Source organism: Cryptomeria japonica, chromosome 10 (genome assembly GCF_030272615.1).
Source record: "Cryptomeria japonica chromosome 10, Sugi_1.0, whole genome shotgun sequence".
NCBI classification, from domain to species: Eukaryota; Viridiplantae; Streptophyta; class Pinopsida; order Cupressales; family Cupressaceae; genus Cryptomeria; species Cryptomeria japonica.
In genome coordinates this window covers 238,797,242-238,822,458 of record NC_081414.1, presented here as the reverse complement: position 1 = coordinate 238,822,458, position 25,217 = coordinate 238,797,242, and the positions used below count along the sequence as shown (strand labels likewise).

Genomic DNA, 25,217 nt, shown 5'->3' with positions numbered 1-25,217 from the left:
AACATTCGCATATCTTTCAATTTATTGGTTTTTCTTGATGTGTTCGACATTTTAGTTGTCTAAGGTTTCTGTGCCCTTTCAAAAATTCAATTTTACTCATGATGTAAAGAACTAACTTGCAAGGAAAACAATATAATAGGACATATATTACTAATACCTAACTTTTCTTTCAAATAATAAGCCACATCAAGAGGGAAACATAAAAAAATCTTTAGGTAAGAACACAAATTAAAAAGTTATTATGATAAACTAAAACAAAAAAATTATGATGCTAAATTATCTACTAACTTCTATATGTACCCTGCTTATGCCATGAATTATGAGATTAATAATGATACTAACCCCACTTCATGATAATGATTCTATGTGATGTTTAGGTATTATATTACATGATTGTCTTTGTTAGAAGAGACGATGCCATATCACTCATTGCGAGCGGGATATGTCATCACGATTCTCTATCACCTGTTTGTTTATTGTGATGTGTATGTATTGTATATGTCATGTTGGCCTTTGATGTAGGCTTGTAGGTACAAGATATTGACTCCACCTAACTCCACAATTCTAAGCGTGTCTTTATCCCAATGGCAAGTTGTCCAAGATGACATAGTTTCTCTCACACACTCTTGGTTTAAGATGTACAACTCGTTAGTTTATCTTGATGTCTTTTGCTTGGTTGATTTTTCTTTAGGGTCAACTAAGAGATGTGTTGTATTGGTTAAGTATCTTCCACCTCGTTCCATAGGTTATGAGGTCAAACTATCTCTTTGGCTTCTTATTTTTCTCAGTCGCGGTTTGGTTATTGGATTTATTATATGATTGGATTATTCATTTTATTAAGAAATTAAGTAATTAATTTATTTAATCTAATTTATTAATATTTAATTGTGCTCCATTTATTGTTTAATTATTTGTATTTGAGAAGGCTTGACATTTTCATATTTCAACTTCAATTTTTGGTTTTGCGAATTTTAGGTTGGTGGCTCTTACTTCTGCATTTTATTTTCAGAAAAGATTGTCTTCTTCGTGTCTACAAATTTGAATTTTGATTCCTCTTGGGAATTGATTGGGTCATGGAAAATATTTCCCTTAATGGATTTCAATGTGTTATGTATGTCTAGGAATGGGGAAAAATGCATATTTGACTTTATGTGATGGTCGTATGTTGTGTGGAAGTATGTAAATAAATTTCTAATTCTTATTGGAGATAGTGATCTAAAAGTAGCTACATTTGAGTACAACCAAAAGTGTGCTAGATGCAATGTGTCAAAGTAGCTTATGTAGTCATGTTGAGTTATTATTATTGTTCAAATTAATTAATTATTCATACTAATTTGAGGCTAAATCATCTTTCCATAAGTGTTGTAATTATCAAAGAGTAATGAACTTGGGTTGAAGCCCTAAAAAAATGTTTTAGTGTGTATTTGCTTCCATGGGTTCAAGACCTAAAACAAAGTTATAATTTTATTTATATTATAAATCCTACTAAGGTGTCTTGCACCCAAGAAACTGACAATAATATCAAAAAATCTATACCTGTGTGGATTGGCTTCCATAAAAAAGAAGAGACAAACTCTTTGGTGATTGAAAGTAGCTATTTTGATCACATGAGATGTGACAAAAGTAAGTTCACCAATCTTGAGAAATGGATTGGAGGCGCAATTATATTTGAGGTGACCCATGTACAATGATTTTTGGATAGGGAGTAATAACTATTGATGGGTAGAACAATGTAGAAGATATTCTCTACGCTAAGGGTCTCAATAACAATCTTCTCCATGTAATACAAATGTGTAGGAAAGATAGCAATCTCACTTTTGAGATAAGGGCTATGAAATTAGGAAGGCAAGATCTAGAATATTAGTGGTAGAAGGAACCCTAATTTAGGAAAATGTATATAAAGAAACATCTATTTTCTTCAAGAACTCCTTAGAAAAATGGAGTATTACAAAAATAATAATACAACTATTTGACACGGGGAAAGAAAAATGTGAAGAGAGGAAAATCCACCTCATATGTATTAGAAACAAGCATTCCATACTATGGTCCATATTCTTAATACAGGACAACTAAGAGTGAAATGTTGCAATACTCCTTATGAGCTATGGCATGGCAGACCTATAATTGTCAACTACTTAAAAAAATTTGGACGTAAATGTTACATAAAAAAATATAGATTTTGGGAAATTTGATTATAGATCTAATGATGACAACAAGGATGATGGTTGGATACAAGCAATGGAATAATAATTGAATTATATTTAGAAAAAAAAACTTGGTAATTGGGAGCAAGTCTTGCAAACAAGAATGTGATAGCAATCAAATGGATAGAAACAAACTAAATGAAGATGGAGAATTTGTAAGAAACTAGGCAATTCTTATATGTAAAGGTTATTCACAAGTTGAAAGAATTAATTTTGAGGACTTATTTGATTCAAATGATAGAATGGAAGAAATCAGAATATTTCTTTCTTTCTTTTATTGAAATAAGAATGCAGAGTATCTTTAACCATAGAAGAAAGGGGCTTCATTCAAAGTAGAGGGGGACATAGCATGTCTCTTTTACTTAGCTTTCCTACAATCAATTTCCTCCTAAATATCCTATAGGGAAGCCAAATTCTTCAAAACCATCTCTTGGCTACTCTTGCACATCTCCTTGATTTTACACTTAAGGATCTCTTAGCCTTCCTTAATATCCATTACAATCTTGTTCTCATTTCTTTGAGACACCTTCTCACTAAGGTCTTTTTGCATCCCACAACTTTATACCAATACTCTAATTTACAATCCATATTTCTTCCAGCTTCGCAAATCTATTTGTCCTTCTCCTCCATAACCCATTTTTCTACCCTAGTGTTAGCCTCAGTCATAGCCTCAAGTTTGTTAATCTTCCAGATAAAAACCATTTCTATTGTGACTAAGAGAATAATATAATAGGAACTATGTCTAAATAAATGACATTTATTGAAAACATCTAGAAAATTTTAAAATGTCTATTTTTTTCCATATAAAAATACAACTTACAAAATAATCTTCTTTGAAATGATTTCTTTTTGCAACATCATCTCTAAAAGGGGAAAAATGTAGATACCTGACATTGTCCACTGCCTACCCACACCTAATTTTAGCCTACCCTAAACCAATTATTTACATATATATACATTACTTCCTTAATTAACCCCTTTTTCTACCCCAAAATCCTAAATGAAATAAATATGATTTATTTATTTAATTAATTTCACCTTTATCCTATCCCATTAATTAAATAAAAATATAGCTATTTAATTTAACAAATTCTTATTTTACCTTAATCTTCGTCTATTCAATCCTCACCCCTCATTGTGTTCACATGGTTCGTAATTGAAACTTGTAGTTATTTAACAAGTGTCCCACCTTTTCGACTTCACATATTTAACTACGCTTTGTCCCTAATTCATTAAACTTGGACACCTTCCCAAAAGTCAAACTAACTTTATATCCTATCCATCCATTTTAACTTAAACCTCTTAATCTTGGTCATTCCTATAAGAATACTCCCTAACCTTATCCTAAGCCCTATATGTTGTTTATCATGTGACACTTACCACATGAGTACATCTTTCTAGCATAACCCTAATCCTCATTTAATCATAACCATCCACTATACCGCTTAATCCTAGCCTTTGGTTGTCCTATTGAGAATTCAATTTAAAGATGCCTCTCGTCCCATTTAGACATCTTCTTGTATCATATTGTTCTAATGTCCATTTGATGGTCAGCTCATCTTGACCTTAAAGTCATTCTCTAAGAATCTTGAGCAACGACATTCATCTATCTGCATCAATACTTTATTTGATCTTTCAGAAGTTGAGTTTCAAATTTTATTTTATCATTATTTTCTATTACATCTACTATAATGTAATTTCAATCTTCTTTTAAATTCATATATTTATTTGTTAGGGCTAATCTTATTTTTAATCAATTCACAATTTTTTGAATCTGAAAGATTAAAGTTCACTATCATTTTCTTAAAAAGCTTTCTTTTACAACAAAAAAATCATATTAATTTAACAACCTAAAAATTTAAGATTTTACTATTATTTTCAAAACAAAAACTTTCTTTACTCGTTCTATCTAAGTAATGTAAATTCTCAGAGCTCTTTTTTGATATTATAATATTATTGTAAAATATTATTTTGTTTTAATATCTTCTTGATTGACCGTTGTTAGTATTTTGTTGGAGGTACTTAACATTGTAATTGAAGTTAGGCTGGATACTGAACAACAAAAATATTCATTTGGTGGAATCTCTGAAAACCAATGCAGTGGAGGTAACAGTGTGGAGGAGACAGTATCAAAAAACAAGCCCAAAAATACAACAGTCAAATACCAGAATGTAATAAATGTACTGGAAGTTGCTAGTGCTCCTGTTATGTTAGTTTTGCTCGTTATACTAATGCATCGTATCAGAGTGTTAGTTCTAATGGTGAAGATGGAAGCAACAGTAGCATTATCTATACTTTGTGATCATTTCTCTGACTCCTCAGGAATTTCTTTGGATGCTCCTCAATGGCTAGAGGTACTTGTTACAAATTTTTAACAAGTTTATTATTCTTTGGGTTAGCCTAGATCTAATTGAAAGGTTGATAGGTTTTACTTTTCAGGGGGTTTTACTTAATGATGCATGCATTTTGTGACCTTTGGCATATCACGGTAGAATTTGTGAAATACATTAGGCGGGCAAATTTTATAAAGCACTCGCTATCAATCTTGCAATACAATAGAAAATTTTGGTGGGAGTTCAAGAATTAAGTTGTTATATAAAAGAATCTGATCAATATATAATTCTGATGAATGTATTTAAGATGTCTTGATTAATGAAGTATTGGAACTTCGCATGAGGTCAGTCATCTCAGTATTATTTCAATTGAAGCATACTTAATCATGGAGTTTCTCATGTTTGAGTCAGAAAAAGTATTAGGATGGATGACCTACTCTTAGGAAGTCTTGATGCTTCAGTCATGTATGCATGACCTCACTAGATATCTGTTCATTTGAACCACTACTCATGAAATATGAGTGAACCAATTTAACTCAACAATTATGCAATTAAATTCTAATATTATATCATAATATAGATCCCACTAATAAAGATGATTTTGATTGCTAAAAACTAATAAGAAATAAGCTTCAGATATGTTAGAAGATAATCCCAATTACTCACTGCCTTTCCTAAGATGTCCATTTCTCCCACATCTATTGTCAATCTTCAACATTAAAGACTAACTTAAAATCTGATCTTTCTTGTATACGACTGGATTTCAGTCTACTGCTATCTCAATCTACACCTCCAACCTGTCACCTGTCCCATTAATTGTTCTGGCATGGATTGTGGGGAGATTGATAAACAATATTTTATTTTTGTACCCTCTCTTCCGTAGGTTTATAGTTGGTCTATGTATTGTACGATAAATCTTTGAAGTTGTTGTTGAATATTAGTATTTTCAGAGCTATAAAGAAATGGTAGTTAACCTATTCAGGATGTTTCTTTCTTTATATCTTGAAGAGGCAAAGTGTTTTAATTGGTTAATCTGCATGACAAGCTGATATAAATTCAACCCCCTATGGTTTCAGTTTATAAATCTTGTTACTCGTGATTCCTTGAGGCTTTGCTTTCACTTGTTATTACAGCCTGAAAGAAAATGAGTCATCTGAATCCGTTTGATAGGGAATTCTATCTATCTTACAATATTTCCCCTCTTGTATCAGAGCAAGTTTGCTAGGAAGAAAAAGCTAAACACTTTTATTTGTAGGCACTGAAGATAGAGCTGTTTTAGATTGGAATAACCATTGTATTGAAGGTTTTGTTTTTGTATCGTTTTGGAGATATTTTTAAGGAGTGAATGATGTATATGTATAGGGGTTACAGATGCAGGTATTGTGGGAGCAATCAAAATGGGTATGAATGGTATCCCCATTTCTCACATAATGTCTGTCTACTCTTTTTTGGGAATGCCTCAAAATCGCAAGCTGCTCCTTCTCCACTAACAAAAATAGTTAATTTACCTTCACTTTCACTTGAAAGTTTGATAGAGATATTGGCTTCTTCAAATGCTACTTCAGATTCTTTTCTTTCCAGGTCAATGAGACAGGGTTGCCGACTTGCCTCAGTCTTATTTGTGTTGGTTGTTGATGTTATGTACTATGTTCTTCAGGATTGCAATATGACCCCTAGGGTCAAAGTCATCTCTCTCCCTAATAAAGAGGAAATTATCAATGTTCAGTTTGCTGATGATACAACTATCCTACTTGTCTTGGAAGAGGAGAACCTATCCTCTCTTGTGCACAATATTGAAATATTTGGCAAGGCTTCAAGGAGCAAAATTGCTCTCCATAAATTTACCTTGCAAGGATGGACTGACTCCCCCCCTAACTGGCTATCTAAATTTGATCTGGAATGGGGGGGACCAAACCTAATCACTAGATATCTGGGTATCCCTTTCTCTGTCTCCTCAAATCTGAAAGAAATGTGGGAGTGGTTCGAGAATAAGGTTGATAAAAAAACTTAATAAATGGAACAAAAACTTCTTCTCCCTGACAGGTTGATTTCAGGTCTGTCAAAAAATCTTGTCTTCATACAACATTTATTGTTCTTCATTAATTACTAGTTCAATTATCTTCAAAAACAAATTAGGAAATTCCTATGGTCGGATGGGAAGGGGAACAGGAAACAACATGCTATAAAATGGGATTGGTGTTAGATCTAAGATGCAGGGGGCATGGGCCTCAAAGACCTCAAAATTTAGGGCATTGCCTTGGCTGCCAAGTGGATTTTAAAGCCCTTGATGACAATGTACCTTGGAAAATTCTGATCAAACATAATATATAGTGCTCCCTCCCTAAAAAAGGTGAAGAAATGGAGGAACTTGCCCATGTGGGACTTGATTGCTGGCATTTTTGAGATCTCTCCTATGGGCTAAGAGGTCTTTAAGTGCTTATGGAGGGCTTGGAACCAAGTCAAACAATTCATCAGTAATAGTAGCATTGTTGATAATAAGGGTACTTTTATCTTGGGCAGATCTATATGGTGGAATATTCTGCATAATGGGTAGCAGCTGGCCTTCCTTCAAGGGTGTTCTACCTTGAAATGGCACAACTTAGGTCTTGTTACTTTTGAACACATCTTGAAAGATAGTTCTCTGATTTCTTGGGATGCTCTTAGTACGACCTTCAACCTCCCCATCTCCCAAGCTAGAACCTACAATATCCTCAAGAATGCACTCGACCCTATCCTCTCCTCATCTTCCCCTCCAACGCTCTCCCCAATTTCTTCCCTTTGTTTGGCTGACGGCTCTCCCTTCCCTCTAATGAAAGACAAACTTGTCTACTACTCCCTTGCTAAATTTGAAGATATCCTAACTCATTTCAATAATGTTTGGAACCTCACCTGGGATTCTAAAAAGTGGCATTTTGCTCTCTTGGGATTTTGGTTTGCTCCAACTGAACCAAAAAAAAGTTCTTTGCCTGGAAAGTTCTGCTTCACAAGCTCCCTCTTAAAGACAATAATGGAAACCCCCTATTGTGTAAATTGTGTCATCTCCTTGAATCTGTGCTACATATTTTTTTTTAGTGTCATTTCAACAAAGAGGTGTGTAAATTGTTTGGTCTTTCAATTGATACTAAATGTCTTACTATTGATGAGGTGGTACTTGGTTATATTAAAGGTGGCAAGAAATGTGCTAATCTCTTTTGGTATGATGGTGCAACATATGTCTTCATCAACGAGTTGTCACATGGCTTTACCTGGGACCGAATGGGAAGTAATAAGAAACACTTTGAGCACGCACTAATGAAAATTGTATAGGAAATGAAGGCAAGACAATAGCAAGAGGACTTCATTCAGATGGAACTGGAAGGACTACCTACCCACCCCTATAGAGACTTGTTCATTGAGGGACATGTACAGGTGTGGTGGGAGGGCGAATTGGGATGGACTGCATGGATCCCCCCTTTGGGAGATAATACAGATCCTGACTCCTCCTTCCTCTTTAGCTAGTTGATAAGCTATTTCTTTTATGATATGTTGCGTATATGGGACTTCCAATTCTGTAATTTTATAAATTTTGGGTTATAATATGTATTATTCCTATGCTTCATCTATAACCTGAATGTAAGGTCACATGATATGGCTTCCAGGCTTTCCAGCCATGGTTTTATTGATACTATGAGTCCTATCTGTTAGACGGTTTTTTTTTTTCAACCAAGACCTTTGAATTTGTAATGTTGTTCTATGATACTTAATACAAAAAAGAGTTTAATTGACTAATTAATTTATTAATATTTAATTGTACTCCATTTATTGTTTAATTATTTAATTTATTTGATTTATTGTTGAGATGACTTTTATTTATTGATTTTAATTTAATTATTTATTTGAGTTCTGTTTATTTTATTTTATTTATTTATTTGCATTATTATGAATAATGAAGATTAATTATAAATTATTGTGTAAGAATTATTTAATTAAAATATGGAATATTATTTGCAAATAATATTATTTTAACCTACCATCAAATTTTGAGGAAATATTTGTATTTCCTAATTGAATGTCATTTCTATATTAAAGTAATTGAGTTTGATATATTTTACCTACCCTTATTTTCAATTGGTCGTCTTGATTGAGTAGATAAGAAATATATTTTTATATTATGTATTTTTTGAACTCTGCAATGGTAACTAATATATATGTTTTTTGAAATTTTTCTATTGGTCGGAAAAACTATAAAAAACTATAATCTAAAATTTAATTTTTCTATTTATTTTGGCTTGCTAGTCTGCGCACGGATTAATCATCGGGCAGATCATTGCAAGTGGCTTTCGAATTTGGTTTGGTAGAGTGGATTACCATTTGGATTTGAGAAGGCTTGACAATTTCGGATTTCAACTTCAAGTCTCAGCTTACTGCACAGTTGTTCACGTCCTTCGCTGGATACTTTTGCTTCATTAAGCTCATTTTGTAGCTTTGAAACCTGGTTTTCCAACTTCTCCTTACAGGAACCCCATGACCGCTTATCCTCACTCATCTTTGTATTCAATTTCTTACTAGTATCGTTGATTTTTTTGAGTTTATTTTCCATCTGAATTTTTTCTTGCCTCAACAATTCTTGTTGTTTCTAGCTCATACAAATTTTTGAGACATTTCAAAGGGGTTTTAGTAAAGTCAAATTGCCATAGATTTGGGACAAATTAATAGAAAATTCAAAGGACAAGTTCAATCTTCTCTGAAGTATATTGTAAGTATTATATCCGAATTAGATAATAAACAGTTAAAACTCAATTTAAGGTATCCAATTCAAAACACATCCATGTTCTTAGCATTCCTTTTAACCTATAAGCTAAATGATTTAAATGTGTTTCTCCTATATTTCTCATTTTTCTCCTTCCATCTTTCTCATTTCCTCATTTGACATGTTCCTGAGATTGATCAATTAGGAGAATACATAGTATTTCCCTTCTTACCCGTCTTTCAATGTATATTTTATTCATTCTTGTTCAACATCATAGGTAGCATGGAATAATAAATAAGCATAACAGGTGTAGAAAACCCAAACCTAACAAAAGTCTGGCTTTCCAGAAAGCCCATGAGGAACACAGTAATTACATTTGATAATGAGGGCAGTCATGGCACTAACAACACTTCCCCACACTTAGACTTTAGGAGTCCTCTATTGTGGCACATAGATTGCCATTCCATGGAGCCATCAACCACACAAAAATGCTCACAACGTAATGAGTACAAGAGGTTTTCCCCTTCACATAGTATCTCCTCACTAGCAGAGCAACTACCACCATCATGAAGATGAACAATGTTCTTCTAGAGAGAAGTTTGGAGAAAGCACACCCAGGCTAGAGAAGAGCTGCCACATGAGCCATCTTTCATCACCAAGGTGGAATTAATAGGTGTATCTATGTACCGATTCACCAATGTAAATCAGGAAGGAATCATTCGCATCCTTACAATGTGGGTGATGCATGTATTACAAATACAGAGAGTTTTGTTATACATACACATTTGGTATTGATTTATTTTCATTCTATTTTTCATGGACTGTTTTTTTTTGTTGTCTAGATGTCGTTTATCCAAGGCTGTATTCAAGGACTGTTGATTGGGTGTTTTGTGGGAAATTTTGATTTTAAGTGGAGAGCATGACCAAATCTTAGAAGATGGATGTAAACAACTTCCTGCTTGGTTGATAGTTATGTTTTATGTTGTTATTTTTTAAGCAATACATGTGACATTCACTATTCTTATAAACTTTCTCTGACCACATTTGTTAATTTAGCTATGCTAGGTATTTGAAAATGTTCTGGTTTTTTAATAAATTGAATCTTTATCATATATGTAATGATCTCACCTACTATAAATGAACATCCACGACTTCAAAGAAGTTCTGTTAAGAAGAAATCTTTATTTTACATCATACCTTATTGTTATGTATAGTTCTCTTTATGTTTTGAATGAACTGAACATCCTGTTCCACAACTCTCATCTTGCATATCCTATTCCACAACTCCCATGTTGCATACACAAAACTACTGTATAGTCTACATCTACAACTGCCAATTGCATTTTCATTAAAGTTTCTAAACCTTTTAAACAAATTGTGTCTAGCTTGCTATCACTCGATTCCTTCACACATCATCTGAGGATATTCTTGTATCCCATATGCTTTATTCCAACACTCTTATTTTGGCATAAGCTCTTGCATTTGACCTCCTTGTTATAAGACAATTTAGCTACCAGCCTTAGCAAATCCTATTACAAACACAATCCTTCATTCTCTGGCAGGAACTTCACTGCCCTGCAGCTCTTGTTTTTAATGCTTTGGATAGCTTTTGGATAACAGATGGGACAACTCCCAACAGGAGAGAAAAACTGTTATAATAAGAAATATTCTCAACGTATACAGGTATGCCCAGTATTCATATTATGGCTCTGAAGGCCAATTTATTTCAATTTTATAACAAAAACAACATTCTCAACGTATTATGATTTTATAAGTTATATTGTCAACGTATACAAGTATTAAATAACAACAACAACATTTTATCAGATATATTCTCAACGTATATAGGTATGCCCAGTATTCATTTTATGGTTTTTGGCAAACTAATTTTGTCTTAATTTGTAAGAACAACAATTACTTTGCCATTTATACTAATGTGATCGTGCTATATATTAATTTTTCTAGTCGAGGTCGTGTTTCTTCGATTCTTAGACAGACACTACAAGCGACTTAACGAGAAGAGCACAGATGCATAAGAGCCACCAGATTAGCATATGACCTTTTTTCCTTCCAATATATATGAAGTGAAATATTGAACCTCTCCCAATGTACTTTTAATAGGTTTCCACGAATGTTGAAGAATTTGTCTTCTTGTGTAAAAGGTGTTGGAATGTATTTAAAATCTATTGGAAGGTAAAAAGAGTCTGGCACCGTTGTCTCTGGGGGACTGTTGTAAGAATTCCCTAGCCTGGGTAGGTTAGGTTGGGGACCTACATTGAATTCCCTAGCCTGGGTAGGTTAGGTTGGGGACCTACATATTAAAGAAGATTACAGAGAGAGTGAGTACTGAACTGAAAATAACCAAGGCTTTGTTTAATATTATCATTTACTAGTTAAATGGTACGTAGTTAAATGGATATTCTGGTAAGATTTCTTTTAATTAGAATCTATTTATAAACTCAAGTTTGATCACTACTATTGAAAGCAAAGAGAATATTGTAGAGATCCCTTCAAACCAAACAAGGTCAGTACACAATTAACACTACCAGCCTTCAATGTAATGCATAAATCAACAGTTGAGTCAATTTAGTTTTTTTTGGTATCAAAGGAGTTCTACCAATATATTCAAATAACATACCTGATTTTCACTTGTTTGAAAAAGATTGTGCATTCACGAAGTTGCCTCCATAAGACCTGTAACATATGTAAGGGATCAGTATCAATAAATTTTTAGGTTTTCTGACATCTTAGAATGCTTACAGTGAAGGCCTTACTGTTGACCCTATTTTGACCTTGATGCCAAAAAAGTATACATAGTGGCTAATTTCTAATCATGGTTAAGTTTTTGACTCCTATCGGGCAATATGGATGTTTGCGTGGCAGTAAAGGATAAATGCACATGTTATTTGACTAAGCGCTTATGTCTTGGGAATAATGATCCACGTGGTGGGCAACGTAATATGGACTTCAAATAAGTTTCTTTTTCATTTGTTACGGATGCGTAGTTTTGGTTAAGCTTGGAAAAGAAGTTTGATTGTTCGCATTTCATCTCTACATTCTTCAAACCCTAGCTATCACTGTATCTTATGCGGAGAATGTGGAACGTTTCCTTGAAATCTGCATATGGGTTTTTGATATGTTTACCAGTCCAGTGCAAGCTTTCGATTGATAGTATTCTTGACTCTGTTCGTTGGCATAAAAAGAAGTTTATGTGGATTCTGCCGTTGCTTTTCTACAGGTGTCTTTTTTTTATGGTCTTCAATGGCAGGTATTCTCTATAACTTTATTTTTTACAAGAGCAAATTAATGGACGAAATGGAGAAAGCTTGTTACTCTCTGGTGATTTTTCGAATCAGTTATGGTAAATGTTTTGTTCATTCCGGTTTTGTTTTGGAAATGAAAAAGAATGAAAGAGTTATTGTTGTTTATCTTCTGTTAGTTGAAGAAGAGCTGTTTATTTAAATGAAAAAAGAAAAACAGTTGCTGTAACTGTGTACCGTAAAATAGTTTCTTTCTCTCAACCCTAACGTGAGTTTCTTATGAAGACTTGTCTGTTGTTTTTGGAATATATAAAACGTTTTGTTCTCAGAACAGGAGATGCGTGAAAAACAGTGAGATACAGTGAGACAAGTGTGAATTAAGTGATATCATTTTAAAACAGGGCAGTAGTTTACCAGTCACAGCCGAGGGGTTTCTTAAGAATCAATACTCTGTTTTTATTACAGAGTATATGAGACTTTGTTGATGTGAAACCATATTGTTCAGGTTTTTTGAAACCATATTGTTCAGAGCATATGAGGCTTTATTGATTTGAAACTAGATTTTTGTCAGAGATTGAATAGTGTTAATTTTATCCTTGAAGAATATTGTTGCAAAATTATTCATATGTACAGACTGGTAAAATATTCTCGCTCCAATCCCTGATGGTTTTGTGACTGCAAGAATAAAATGCATGCATAAAATCACCAGTGGTTGTAGCTCGAGTTGAAATATTCATTGATAAGAAGAGGGGTTGGTGCTCCTTGAGGCCTTGTGGTTTCTAAAACATATGAACTGAGTTGGTGCTCTTTTTGAATCAATATAAGGGATCTTCGGAGTGGTTTTTCTACCCCAAGAGGGTTTTCCACTCATGAAAAATATTGTGTTATGTGCATTGTCGTGTTTCATTCTGTTTTACTAGTGTATGCTCTGATACATCATATTTTAGTCCTCTTTATCTCATACTCTGTTTAGTTGGATTTATGTAATGCAATATTGAAAGTACTGTTTTAATGTTTCAAGTTTGTGTAATATTTTAATACCATTGTTTTAAAACAAGGTCTGAATCAAATGTTTTAGTTGGTTCAATGGTATATTTCATACTGCATTAATGTATTTCAACAAAGTGTTAAGTCTCAGCCATCTGTGCACACAGTGAATTACAATTGTCAAGGTCCATAAAAGTATAACTCGTTAAAATTTTGTCACACTCTGATTCACCCCCCCCTCTCAGAGTGTTTTCCACTTCCAACAAGTGGTATCAGAGCAAGGGTCCCTCATATAGGTCTGTCCTAGGGATTGTTCCTAGTCATTTGGAAGTTTTTTTTATGGCTCAAACTCAGGAAGGTGCTTCACTTTCAAGAGCTCCTCTTTTTGATGGAACTGATTATGTGTTCTGGAAGATTAGGATGGAAACTTATCTCATTTCAGTTGATCTTAATGTGTGGAATATTGTGATCACAAAATATATAGTTCCTTCCATTATTCCTACTGATCCTGATGATAAAACCAAGTATGAGTTAAATGCCAGAGCTAAGCATGCTCTCTTATGTGGTCTCACTAAAGATGTTTTTGTTAAAGTCATGCATTGTTCTTCTGCTTATGATATTTGGAAAAAACTTGAAACCATTTATCAAGGGGATGCTAAGGTTAAGGAATCTAAAATCCTTACACTCAAAAATTAGTTTGAATCCTTAAGAATGAAAGAAGATGAAACAGTAGCAAGCTATTTTCTTAGAGTTGATGAAATTGTAAATTCGAGAAAGGGTCTTGGTGAAGAGGTTGAAGAAAAGGAAGTTGTCAATAAAGTGATTAGAACCTTGTTACCCAAGTTTGAAACTAAGGTTTCAACCTTAGAAGAAAAGAAAAGTTTTTCTACCATGACACTTGATAACCTTCAAAGCATTCTTACTGCCTATGAGATGAGGATAGGTAATAATCCGTCTTCTTCAAAAGAAACAGCTTTTAAAGTTGAAAAGAAAGAAGAACTTGATAGTGAATCTGAACTTTTAGATGCTATAGAAGCCCTTCTTGTTAGAAAACTAAAAAAGAAATATAAGGGTAAATTACCATTTAAGTGTTTTAATTGTGGCAAAGCTGGACACTTTGCTGCTCAATGTCCTCTAAGTGATCAAAACAGTGAAGAGGAAAAACCAGAAAAATTCTACAAAAAGAAAATGTGGAATACTAAAAGGAGATTTAATACCTTCAAGAAAAAGAAGAGTCTTTTTACTAAAGAAGACTCTGGAAATGAATCAGATGATTCACCTTGTGAAGGTGATGAAACTCTATTTATGGCAGAATTAGAAGATGTAACTAGCAAAACAAAAAATGAATTTGAAGATCTAGATCAAGGAGAAATAGATCTTGAAGGAGAATTGCTGTGTGCCTTAAAAGAAATAAAGAGGTTAAAGAAACTTGTAGCCTCGCATGAAAATTCAAATCAGATTTTACAAGTTGAGTTAAATGATGCAAATTTAGTGACTTCAAACTTGAAGTCCCTTCTTGAAGAAAGAGAAAAGAAAATTGAAACATTAGAACAACAGTCCACAAAATTACAAAAACAAATTGAACAGTATGAAAGTACAATACATCTAAATGACATCTTGAGCAAGCAAAAGTTGCATAAAGATTTGGCTGGTTTGGGGTTTAATAAAGCTGAATCATCAAGACAGAACACTAAGTCAGCAACTAGAAAAACATTTCAGACTTATAACAGAACAAAACCTTTTAGGTTTGGCTTCTTTCATGGATACTGTTTTTATTGCAATAGGTTTGGTCATAAGGTTAATACTTGCAGATTTCTGCAACAAAGATCTCCTATGTTTGGTTACAATCAAGGATATGACTTTCCAAACACAGTAAAGTGTAATAAGTGTAACACTTTTGGGCATACTACTATACAGTGCAAAACAAAGGCAAGTCCTAATAAAATATGGAAACCTAAGTTTGTACCTGGTATTGAGCAATCAATGATAGTGCAAACTGCACTTTTCTCAAATAAGAAATCTTTATGGGTGTTGGACAGTGGCTGTTCACACCATATGACAGGAGATAGAAATAAATTTCTGCATCTTGAAGACTTTAATGGTGGCTTTGTACGCTTTGGGGATAATTTAGGAGCTTATGTACGAGGTAAAGGTACATTATTGCTAAATGATGATACTCCTATTCATGATGTGTACTTTGTTGAAGGGTTAAAGCACAATTTATTGAGTGTCAGTCAAATTTGTGATAGTGGTTATAGTGTATCTTTTAGCTCTCAAGATTGTACTATCAAAAATAAATCTGGTAAAACTGTTGCTGCTGGTTTGAGAACAATTGGCAATGTCTACAGTCTGCTTGATTCCACTGACTATGAGAATAATGAAGGCATTTGTCTTATGGGTCAAATAGAAGAAAATTGGTTATGGCATAAACGCCTAGGACATATAAATTTTGACAATCTGGTTAGAATCAGTAAAAATCAGAATGTTAGAGGTTTGCCTATTTTGAATAAACCATTCAATTCAGTTTGTAAAGCATGTTTGAAAGGAAAGCAAACAAAAGTGTCTTTCAAACCTAAAGAACATTCTTGTACTAGACCATTACAGCTTGTTCACACAGACTTATGTGGTCCTACAAGGACACAGTCTATAAATGGTGAAAAATATTTTATGCTTTTTGTTGATGACTATACCAGAATGGTATGGGTCACTTTCCTTAAACACAAATCCGAAGCATTTGATAGATTTAAGATTTTCAGAAAAATGGTTGAACGAGAATCTGATCTAAAATTGAAATGCTTGAGATCAGACAAGGGTGGTGAATTCACTTCACAAGAATTCATTGATTACTGTGAAAGACATGGTATTAAGAGACAATATGCTACTACTCGTACACCTCAACAGAATGGAGTAGTTGAGAGAAAGAATAGAACATTCAAAGAAATGGCTCGCACAATGCTTAATGAGGCAAATCTACCAGACAGGTATTGGAAAGAAGCTGTACACATAGCTGTTTACATTTTGAATCGTGTACAAATCAGGGTAAAATCTACCTTTACTCCTTATGAACTTTGGTATGGAAAAGCTGCTTCTATCAAATATTTCAAAATTTTTGGTGCCAAATGTTATCTAAAAAGAGATGAAGAAAATCTAGGAAATTTTGAGGCTAAAACTGATGAGGGTATCTTTCTTGGATACTCTACTCATAGCAAAGCCTATAGATGTTTCAATAATAGACTGAATAAAATTGTTGAAACAATAAATGTAAGATTTGATGAACAATTTTTGTTAAGTAATGATTTGCAGGACATTGAGGAAGAGGAAATTACTTTAACAAAGGTTGATCAAGTTCCTAAACATGCAGAAACAGAAAAGAAAAATGAAATATGTTCATCAAGTTCTGATGTAGAAAATACAGAGAATTCAAATGCAGAGACAGGTATTCTCCATTATACACCCTCAAAAATTATAACAAAGAGACATCCTCAAAGTCAAGTTATTGGCAATATAGATGCAGGTATTTTGACTAGGAGAAGGGCAAAAACAACTGAACAAGCTCAACTGGCTGAACATTTTTGTTTGGTAACTGATTTTGAACCCAAAAATGTTTCTGATGCTTTATCTGATGAATGTTGGTTAAATGCAATGAAAGATGAAATCAGTCAAATAGAGAAAAACCAAACTTGGGAATTAGTACCTAGGCCAGATGATAAGAATGTGATAGGAGGCAAATGGATTTTTAGAAATAAGCTTGATGAATCTGGGAAGGTTGTTAGAAATAAAGCTCGTTTTGTGTGTAAAGGTTATGCTCAGTAGGAAGGAATAGATTTTGGAGAAACATTTGCACCAGTAGCTAGATTAGAATCAATCAGAATTTTTCTTGTATACTCTTGCTATAAAAAATTTAAAGTTTATCAGATGGATGTCAAAACTGCCTTTTTGAATGGTTATCTTGATGAAGAAGTTTATATGGAACAGCCGGAAGGTTTTGAAGTTGGAGACAAATCTGATTATGTATACAGATTAAAGAAAGCACTCTATGGCCTTAAACAGGCTCCAAGAGCTTGGTACTCTAGACTGGATAATCATCTTAAAGCAAATGGATTCACTAGAGGTGTTGTAGATAGCAACTTATATGTTAAACTCGAAGGTAATGATGTCCTAGTGGTTGTGATATATGTAGATGATATCATTTTTGGCTGTAATAATGACTCTTTATCCAAAAAGTTCTCTAAAATCATGGAATCTGAGTTTGAAATGTCTATGTTTGGGGAACTGAATTTCTTTCTTGGTCTTCAAGTGTTACAACTTCAGCAAGGTATCTTCTTGTCACAAACTAAATATGCCAAAGAGATGATTAGAAAATTTAATATGGCAGATTGTAAACCAGTCAACACTCCAATGGAAACAGGCTGTAAATTGACCAAATCTGATGACTCACCTGCAGTAAATCAATCTGAGTACAGGTCAATGATAGGAAGTCTATTATATTTAACTGCATCTCGACCAGATTTAATGTTTGCAGTTTGTCTAGTCTCTCACTTTCAATCTGCACCTCAACAATCTCATTTGAATGCTGTAAAACGAATCTTTAGATATGTTCAAGGCACACTAGATTATGGTCTTTGGTATCCCCGTACTAATGACTTCACTCTTGTTGGCTTCACTGATTCTGATTGGGCTGGTTGTCTAGATGATCGTAAAAGCACCAGTGGAGCTGCCTTCTTTCTTGGTGATTGTCTTGTTGCTTGGCACAGTAAAAAGAAAGATTGTGTCACTCTGTCCACCGCAGAGTCAGAATATATAGTAGCCACTGCATGTTGCACACAACTGATATGGATGTCTCATCAAATTACTGATATGGGCATTTCTACTATTAAGCCCATTTCAATCTATTGTGACAATACTAGTGCAATTGATCTTTCAAAAAATCCTATTATGCACTCTCGTACTAAACATGTTGCCATTAAACTCCATTTTTTACGAGATCAGGTGTTGGCTAATGAGTTTCAATTAGTGTTTGTTCCTTCACAAGCTCAAGTTGCTGATATTTTTACAAAAGCTTTATCTAAAGACACATTTGAGAGGCTTCGCGATCGGTTGGGAGTCTTCTCTCAGTCTTCCATTCTTAGTCCCTGCACATATTAAGGGGGAGCATAGCTCTCTTCTGCGCAGCAATGTGTTGTTTCTTTGTCCTTGAGACAAAAAGGGGGAGAAAATTGTCATCTGGTACTCTATATCTTGTTTGCTCAGTGTTTGCTCAGCTCAGATTTTCTCTGATTTTGATCAGATTTTTGGTTTTGGGATTCAGGCTACACAGATTTTGATGTTATAGTTTTTGTATTCATGTTACAGTTTTGTATTCATGTCACAGTTTTAAAGGCTATACAGGTTTTGATCATGTTACAGTTTTTTTGTATTCAGCTCAGATTTTGGGACAATTGTTTGCTCAGCACAGTTTTTGGGCTTGGTGCTATATAGGTTATCATTGCATCACAGTTTTTGATATTTAACAGGTTTTTGGTATCTTTACATCACAGGTTCTGGTATTGTCAGGTTTTGGCATTTTCTCTTGGACATAAGCTTAATACTTCAGTGACATACTCTTATTAACAGGTCTTATGGGCAGCATATTGTGTCATTTTTTTGACACTAGATCCTTTTATGATATATATTTGATGATTACAGTTTTCCAGATTGCCTATTCTGTTTAGATCATTGTTGGTATGGTTTTTGTCATCAAGGACAAAGGGGGAGTTTGTTGACCCTATTTTGACCTTGATGCCAAAAAGTATACGTAGTGGCTAATTTCTAATCATGGTTAAGTTTTTGACTCCTATCGGGCAATATGGATGTTTGCGTGGCAGTAAAGGATAAATGCACATGTTATTTGACTAAGTGCTTATGTCTTGGGAATAATGATCCATGTGGTGGGCAACGTAATATGGACTTCAAATAAGTTTCTTTTTCATTTGTTACGGATGCTTAGTTTTGGTTAAGCTTGGAAAAGAAGTTTGATTGTTCGCATTTCATCTCTACATTCTTCAAACCCTAGCTATCACTGTATCTTATGCGGAGAATGTGGAATGTTTCCTTGAAATCTGCATATGGGTTTTTGATATGTTTACCAGTCCAGTGCAAGCTTTCGATTGATAGTATTCTTGACTCTGTTCATTGGCATAAAAAGAAGTTTATGTGGATTCTGCCGTCGCTTTTCTACAAGTGTTTTTTTTTTATGGTCTTCAATGGCAGGTATTCTCTATAACTTTATTTTTTACAAGAGCAAATTAATGGACGAAATGGAGAAAGCTTGTTACTCTCTGGTGATTTTTTGAATCAGTTATGGTAAATGTTTTGTTCATTCCGGTTTTGTTTTGGAAATGAAAAAGAATGAAAGAGTTATTGTTGTTTATCTTCTGTTAGTTGAAGAAGAGCTGTTTATTTAAATGAAAAAAGAAAAACAGTTGCTGTAACTGTGTACCGTAAAATAGTTTCTTTCTCTCAACCCTAACGTGAGTTTCTTATGAAGACTTGTCTGTTGTTTTTGGCATATATAAAACGTTTTGTTCTCAGAACAGGAGATGCGTGAAAAACAGTGAGATACAGTGAGACAAGTGTGAATTAAGTGATATCATTTTAAAACAGGGCAGTAGTTTACCAGTCACAGCCGAGGGGTTTCTTAAGAATCAATACTCTGTTTTTATTACAGAGTATATGAGACTTTGTTGATGTGAAACCATATTGTTCAGGGTTTTCGAAACCATATTGTTCAGAGCATATGAGGCTTTATTGATTTGAAACTAGATTTTTGTCAGAGATTGAATAGTGTTAATTTTATCCTTGAAGAATATTGTTGCAAAATTATTCATATGTACAGACTGGTAAAATATTCTCGCTCCAATCCCTGATGGTTTTGTGACTGCAAGAATAAAATGCATGCATAAAATCACCAGTGGTTGTAGCTCGAGTTGAAATATTCATTGATAAGAAGAGGGGTTGGTGCTCCTTGAGGCCTTGTGGTTTCTAAAACATATGAACTGAGTTGGTGCTCTTTTTGAATCAATATAAGGGATCTTCGGAGTGGTTTTTCTACCCCAAGAGGGTTTTCCACTCATGAAAAATATTGTGTTATGTGCATTGTCGTGTTTCATTCTGTTTTACTAGTGTATGCTCTGATACATCATATTTTAGTCCTCTTTATCTCATACTCTGTTTAGTTGGATTTATGTAATGCAATATTGAAAGTACTGTTTTAATGTTTCAAGTTTGTGTAATATTTTAATACCATTGTTTTAAAACAAGGTCTGAATCAAATGTTTTAGTTGGTTCAATGGTATATTTCATACTGCATTAATGTATTTCAACAAAGTGTTAAGTCTCAGCCATCTGTGCACACAGTGAATTACAATTGTCAAGGTCCATAAAAGTATAACTCGTTAAAATTTTGTCACACTCTGATTCACCCCCCCCTCTCAGAGTGTTTTCCACTTCCAACACTTACATGGTGTTAACCTTTTTGAATTTCAAAAAGCATTATTGACAAATATATCCAACGGAAATCAGAAATAGAAAACCTTTAACAATATTATTACCAATTGTATCTTAGAATACCTCAGGAATGATTATTATGCCTGGACATTTTATCAGTGGATTAAATCAAAATTGATACAATTATTTTTAAACAGCTCAGAAGCTCCAAAGTACGTACAGAGGGTCATAGTACCCCCTTTGGAACTTCTGAAGTGTTTAAAAATTATAGTATCAACGTAGCTGACTACTATAAAATGAGCGAGGCATAATAACCGTTCTCTGCATATTCTAAGATACAATTGGTCCTGATAGTGTTAAGGGTTTTGTATTTCTGACTTCCGTTGGATATATTTGTCACTTATGCCTTTTTGAAATTCAATAGATTAATGATGTTTTTTTCAATATTGTATTGGGTTAATGATGTTTTGTCATAGATTCTCATGAAGGTTACATAGTATGACCAAGATCTATAAATGTATAGAACTATAGATAGTGCCATCTAGCTAAATACAATAGCTAGAAGGTTAACATTATGTAAGGCCTTCACTATCTAGAAGGTTAACACTATGTAAGGCCTTCACTGTAAGGAATCTAAATGTCCATAAACCTAAAAATTTATAAATTTATAAAGGCAATTTTGTGAATGCCCAATCTTATTCAAACAAGTTAAAATCGGGTATGTTATTGGAATATATTGATAGAGCTCCTTTGATACCAATCAATGGCTATATGCCAAATTAACTCAATTGCTGATTTATATATTTCACCATCCTGCATTGCATTGAAGGCTAGTGGTGTTAATTGTGTACTGACCTTGTTGGGTTTGAAGGGAGCTCTACTGTATTCCCTTTGCTTTCAGCAATGATGATTAAACTTGGGTTTATAAATAAGTTCTAGTTAAAAAATATCTTGTCAGAGCATCCATTTAAGTCTATTAAAACAGTTTGCCTTTTCCATTTTTTCTTCCCAAGTTGTTCCTCCTAATGAGAAACTCTACATTCTTTAATTTTCCAGTAGTTGTTTGGATACATAAATATAATGTTACCGTGTATTGCGGTGCAGAGCAAAGCGAATTGTATTGTTGAAGGGACAAATGGTAGCAAGACAAGAAAATGCAGATGTATGCATGTGCTTTAACATTATGCATTTGGAGAAAGTGTTGTAAGTATTTGTAGTCATTGGGCCTGTTAATCTTTTCTTGGCTTTATTCATTTGGCGGAAGTGTATCACATTATCTGATTATTTTCGTTCCTATCACCTGAATAACGCCACCAAATTTAAACTTGACTTTGGTTTTGTTCGATAGTCAGCAAGCAAAGATTGCAAAGGAAAGCGATCTGAGTAATTTAATTAGATCTTTCGTTGATATGACTTGAAAGCCAGGGAGAAGCCAGAATTATCAATTTTGATAAGAGCTAATAGTTGAAGTCCTTTTATGTATTACTGGATTATTCACTACCATTTTTGTGAAGGATTACACGTTTTAAGTCTAAGAAAAATACTCTATTTTTCAATAGAATATAGGTCTAAGTTGGTTAATCTATAATTAGATAATTGTTTTTCAATTCTGAATGAATATTTATTTTATACAATTATGAATTTTATAAATTCTTTTATTTTAAAAGATCAAATTTCTGTAAATCTATAAGTCAAGTCAAAAAGAAAAATATTAGAAAACACAAAATCTAGATAACCAAAAGATAAGGGAAAATCAAAATTAGAAAGTCGATCATCTTCACCAATTGTGCTCAACCAATTGAGATACAACTTTTGACAAATATTTTGTATTTTTAATATTTAATTATTTATAATTTTAAATTTAAGAATTTATATATTTATTTATATTTGTAATAGTTTTGTATAAATTTATATACTATTATTTTTAAATTATAATATGCAATTTAAAAAATATATAAAATGTATCTATTTTTTATAAAAATTTTGTCATTTTAATTTTAACTATAATATCAAATCATATATGTTAAAAGGTTTACCAATAATAGTAGTGAATAAATACAAGATAACTATTAAAGCATGTCCTTGATGTTAGAGCATCGGACAAAGTTGACACCCACAACAAAAATAAACATAAAAAAGTATGTATTATAAGCTGTAGCAAATGGATTAAGGTATTGACATGAACATGGAATTTGATATATAAATGGACAAATTAATATTAATATCATTATTTATTTATTAGTTCATTTTTAAAGCAATTTAATTGAACTCTTATCAAAATATTTATGATTTTGATATCAAAAATGATTTAATGTATATCAATTGATATTGATATATATGTGGATGCTTGTGTGAGATGTGTATATATTTATATAAATATACATATAGATATGTATATACATATACATATACATATACATATACACACACATATACATATATACATATATACATGTGTGTTTGTGTGTGTTTGAGCGTACTACTTATGGTACATGATTGGTCATACCTTCTTAGATTGCACCATCTCCATATAGTTATCATTTATCATATCTTGGTCATTCCATCTATTGGTTGAATAGCATAGATATGGATTCCGTTCTTATGTCTCCTCTCCATGTGGATGTAGGAAAATTTTAGCCATGGACTATTGTTAAAAGATCTCAAAATATCACACCTAGGTCAAGGGTGTGCAGTTTTGAGATCAAATTGGAGATTTGTAGGCATTTAGCTCCTAACTCTCATTGTGTTGTTAGTGTGGTTTTTACATTGTAACATTGGCATATCTTTAAATTTATTGGTTTTTCTTGATGTGTTTGACATTTTAGTTGTTTAAGGTTTATGTGCCCTTTCAAAAATTCAATTTTACTCATGATGTAAAGAACTAACTTGCAAGGAAAACAATATAATAGGACATATATTACTAATACTTAACTTTTCTTTCAAATAATAAGCCACATCAAGAGGGAAACATAAAAAAATCTTTAGGTAGGAACACAAATTAAAAAATTATTATGATAAACTAAAACAAAAAAATTATGATGCTAAATTATCTACTAACTTCTATATGTACCCTATTTATGCCATGAATTATGAGATTGATAATGATACTAACCCCACTTCATGATAATGATTCTATGTGATGTTTAGGTATTATATTACGTGATTGTCTTCATGAGTAGAGACGATGCCATATCACTCATTGCGAGCGGGATATGTCATCGCGATTCTCTATCACCTATCTATTTATTGTGATGTGTATGTATTGTATATGTCGTGTTGGCCTTTGATGCAGGTTTGTAGGTACAAGATATTGACTCCACATAACTCCACAGTTTTGAGCGTGTCTTTATCCCAATGGCAAGTTGTCAGAGATGACATAGTTTCTCTCACACACTCTTGGTTTAAGATGTACACCTCGTTAGTTTATCCTGATGTCTTTTGCTTGGTTGATTTTTCTTTAGGGTCAACTAAGAGATGTGTCGTATTGGTTAAGTGTCTTCCACCTCGTTCCATAGGTTATGAGGTCAAACGATCTCTTTGACTTCTTATTTTTCTCAGTCACGGTTTGGTTATTGTATTTATTACATGATTGGATTATTCATTTTATTAAGAAATTGAGTAATTAATTTATTTATTCTAATTTATTAATATTTAATTGTGCTCCATTTATTGTTTAATTATTTGTAGTTGAGAAGGCTTGACAATTTCATATTTCAACTTCAATTTTTGTTTTTGTGAATTTTAGGTTGGTGGCTCTTACTTCTACATTTTATTTTCAGAAAAGATTGTCTTCTTCGTGTCTGGAAATTTGAATTTTGATTGCTCTTGGGAATTGATTGGGTCATGGAAAAGATTTTCCTTAATGGATTTTAATGTGTTATGCATGTCTGGGATTGGGGAAAAATGCATATTTTACTTTATGTGATGGTGGTGTGTTGTGTGGAAGTGTGTAAATAAATTTCTAATGCTTATTGGAGATAGTGATCTAAAAGTAGCTACATTTGACTAGAGCCAGAAGTGTGCTAGATGCAATGTGTCAAAGTAGCTTATGTAGTCATGTTGAGTTATTATTATTATTCAAATTAATTAATTATTCATACTAATTTGAGGCTAAATCATCTTTCCATAAGTGTTGTAATTATCAAAGAGTAATGAACTTGGGTTGAAGCCCTAAAAAAATGTTTTAGTGTGTATTTGCTTCCATGGGTTCAAGACCTAG

At 33.1% G+C, this 25,217-nt stretch overlaps 1 protein-coding gene across 1 annotated transcript in view; it reads left to right on the top strand.

The window, feature by feature from the left end:
* The first annotated feature begins 17,881 nt into the window (after nt 1-17,881).
* Nucleotides 17,882-25,217, top strand: part of LOC131063822 (uncharacterized mitochondrial protein AtMg00810-like) — a 33,218-nt gene continuing 25,882 nt past the window's right edge. Inside the window, exons 1-4 of the mRNA XM_059212347.1 lie at nt 17,882-18,316; nt 18,503-18,609; nt 18,885-18,967; nt 19,051-19,056. Coding sequence (XP_059068330.1) covers nt 17,882-18,316; nt 18,503-18,609; nt 18,885-18,967; nt 19,051-19,056 — 631 coding nt within the window. The remainder of the gene's footprint in view (nt 18,317-18,502; nt 18,610-18,884; nt 18,968-19,050; nt 19,057-25,217) is intronic.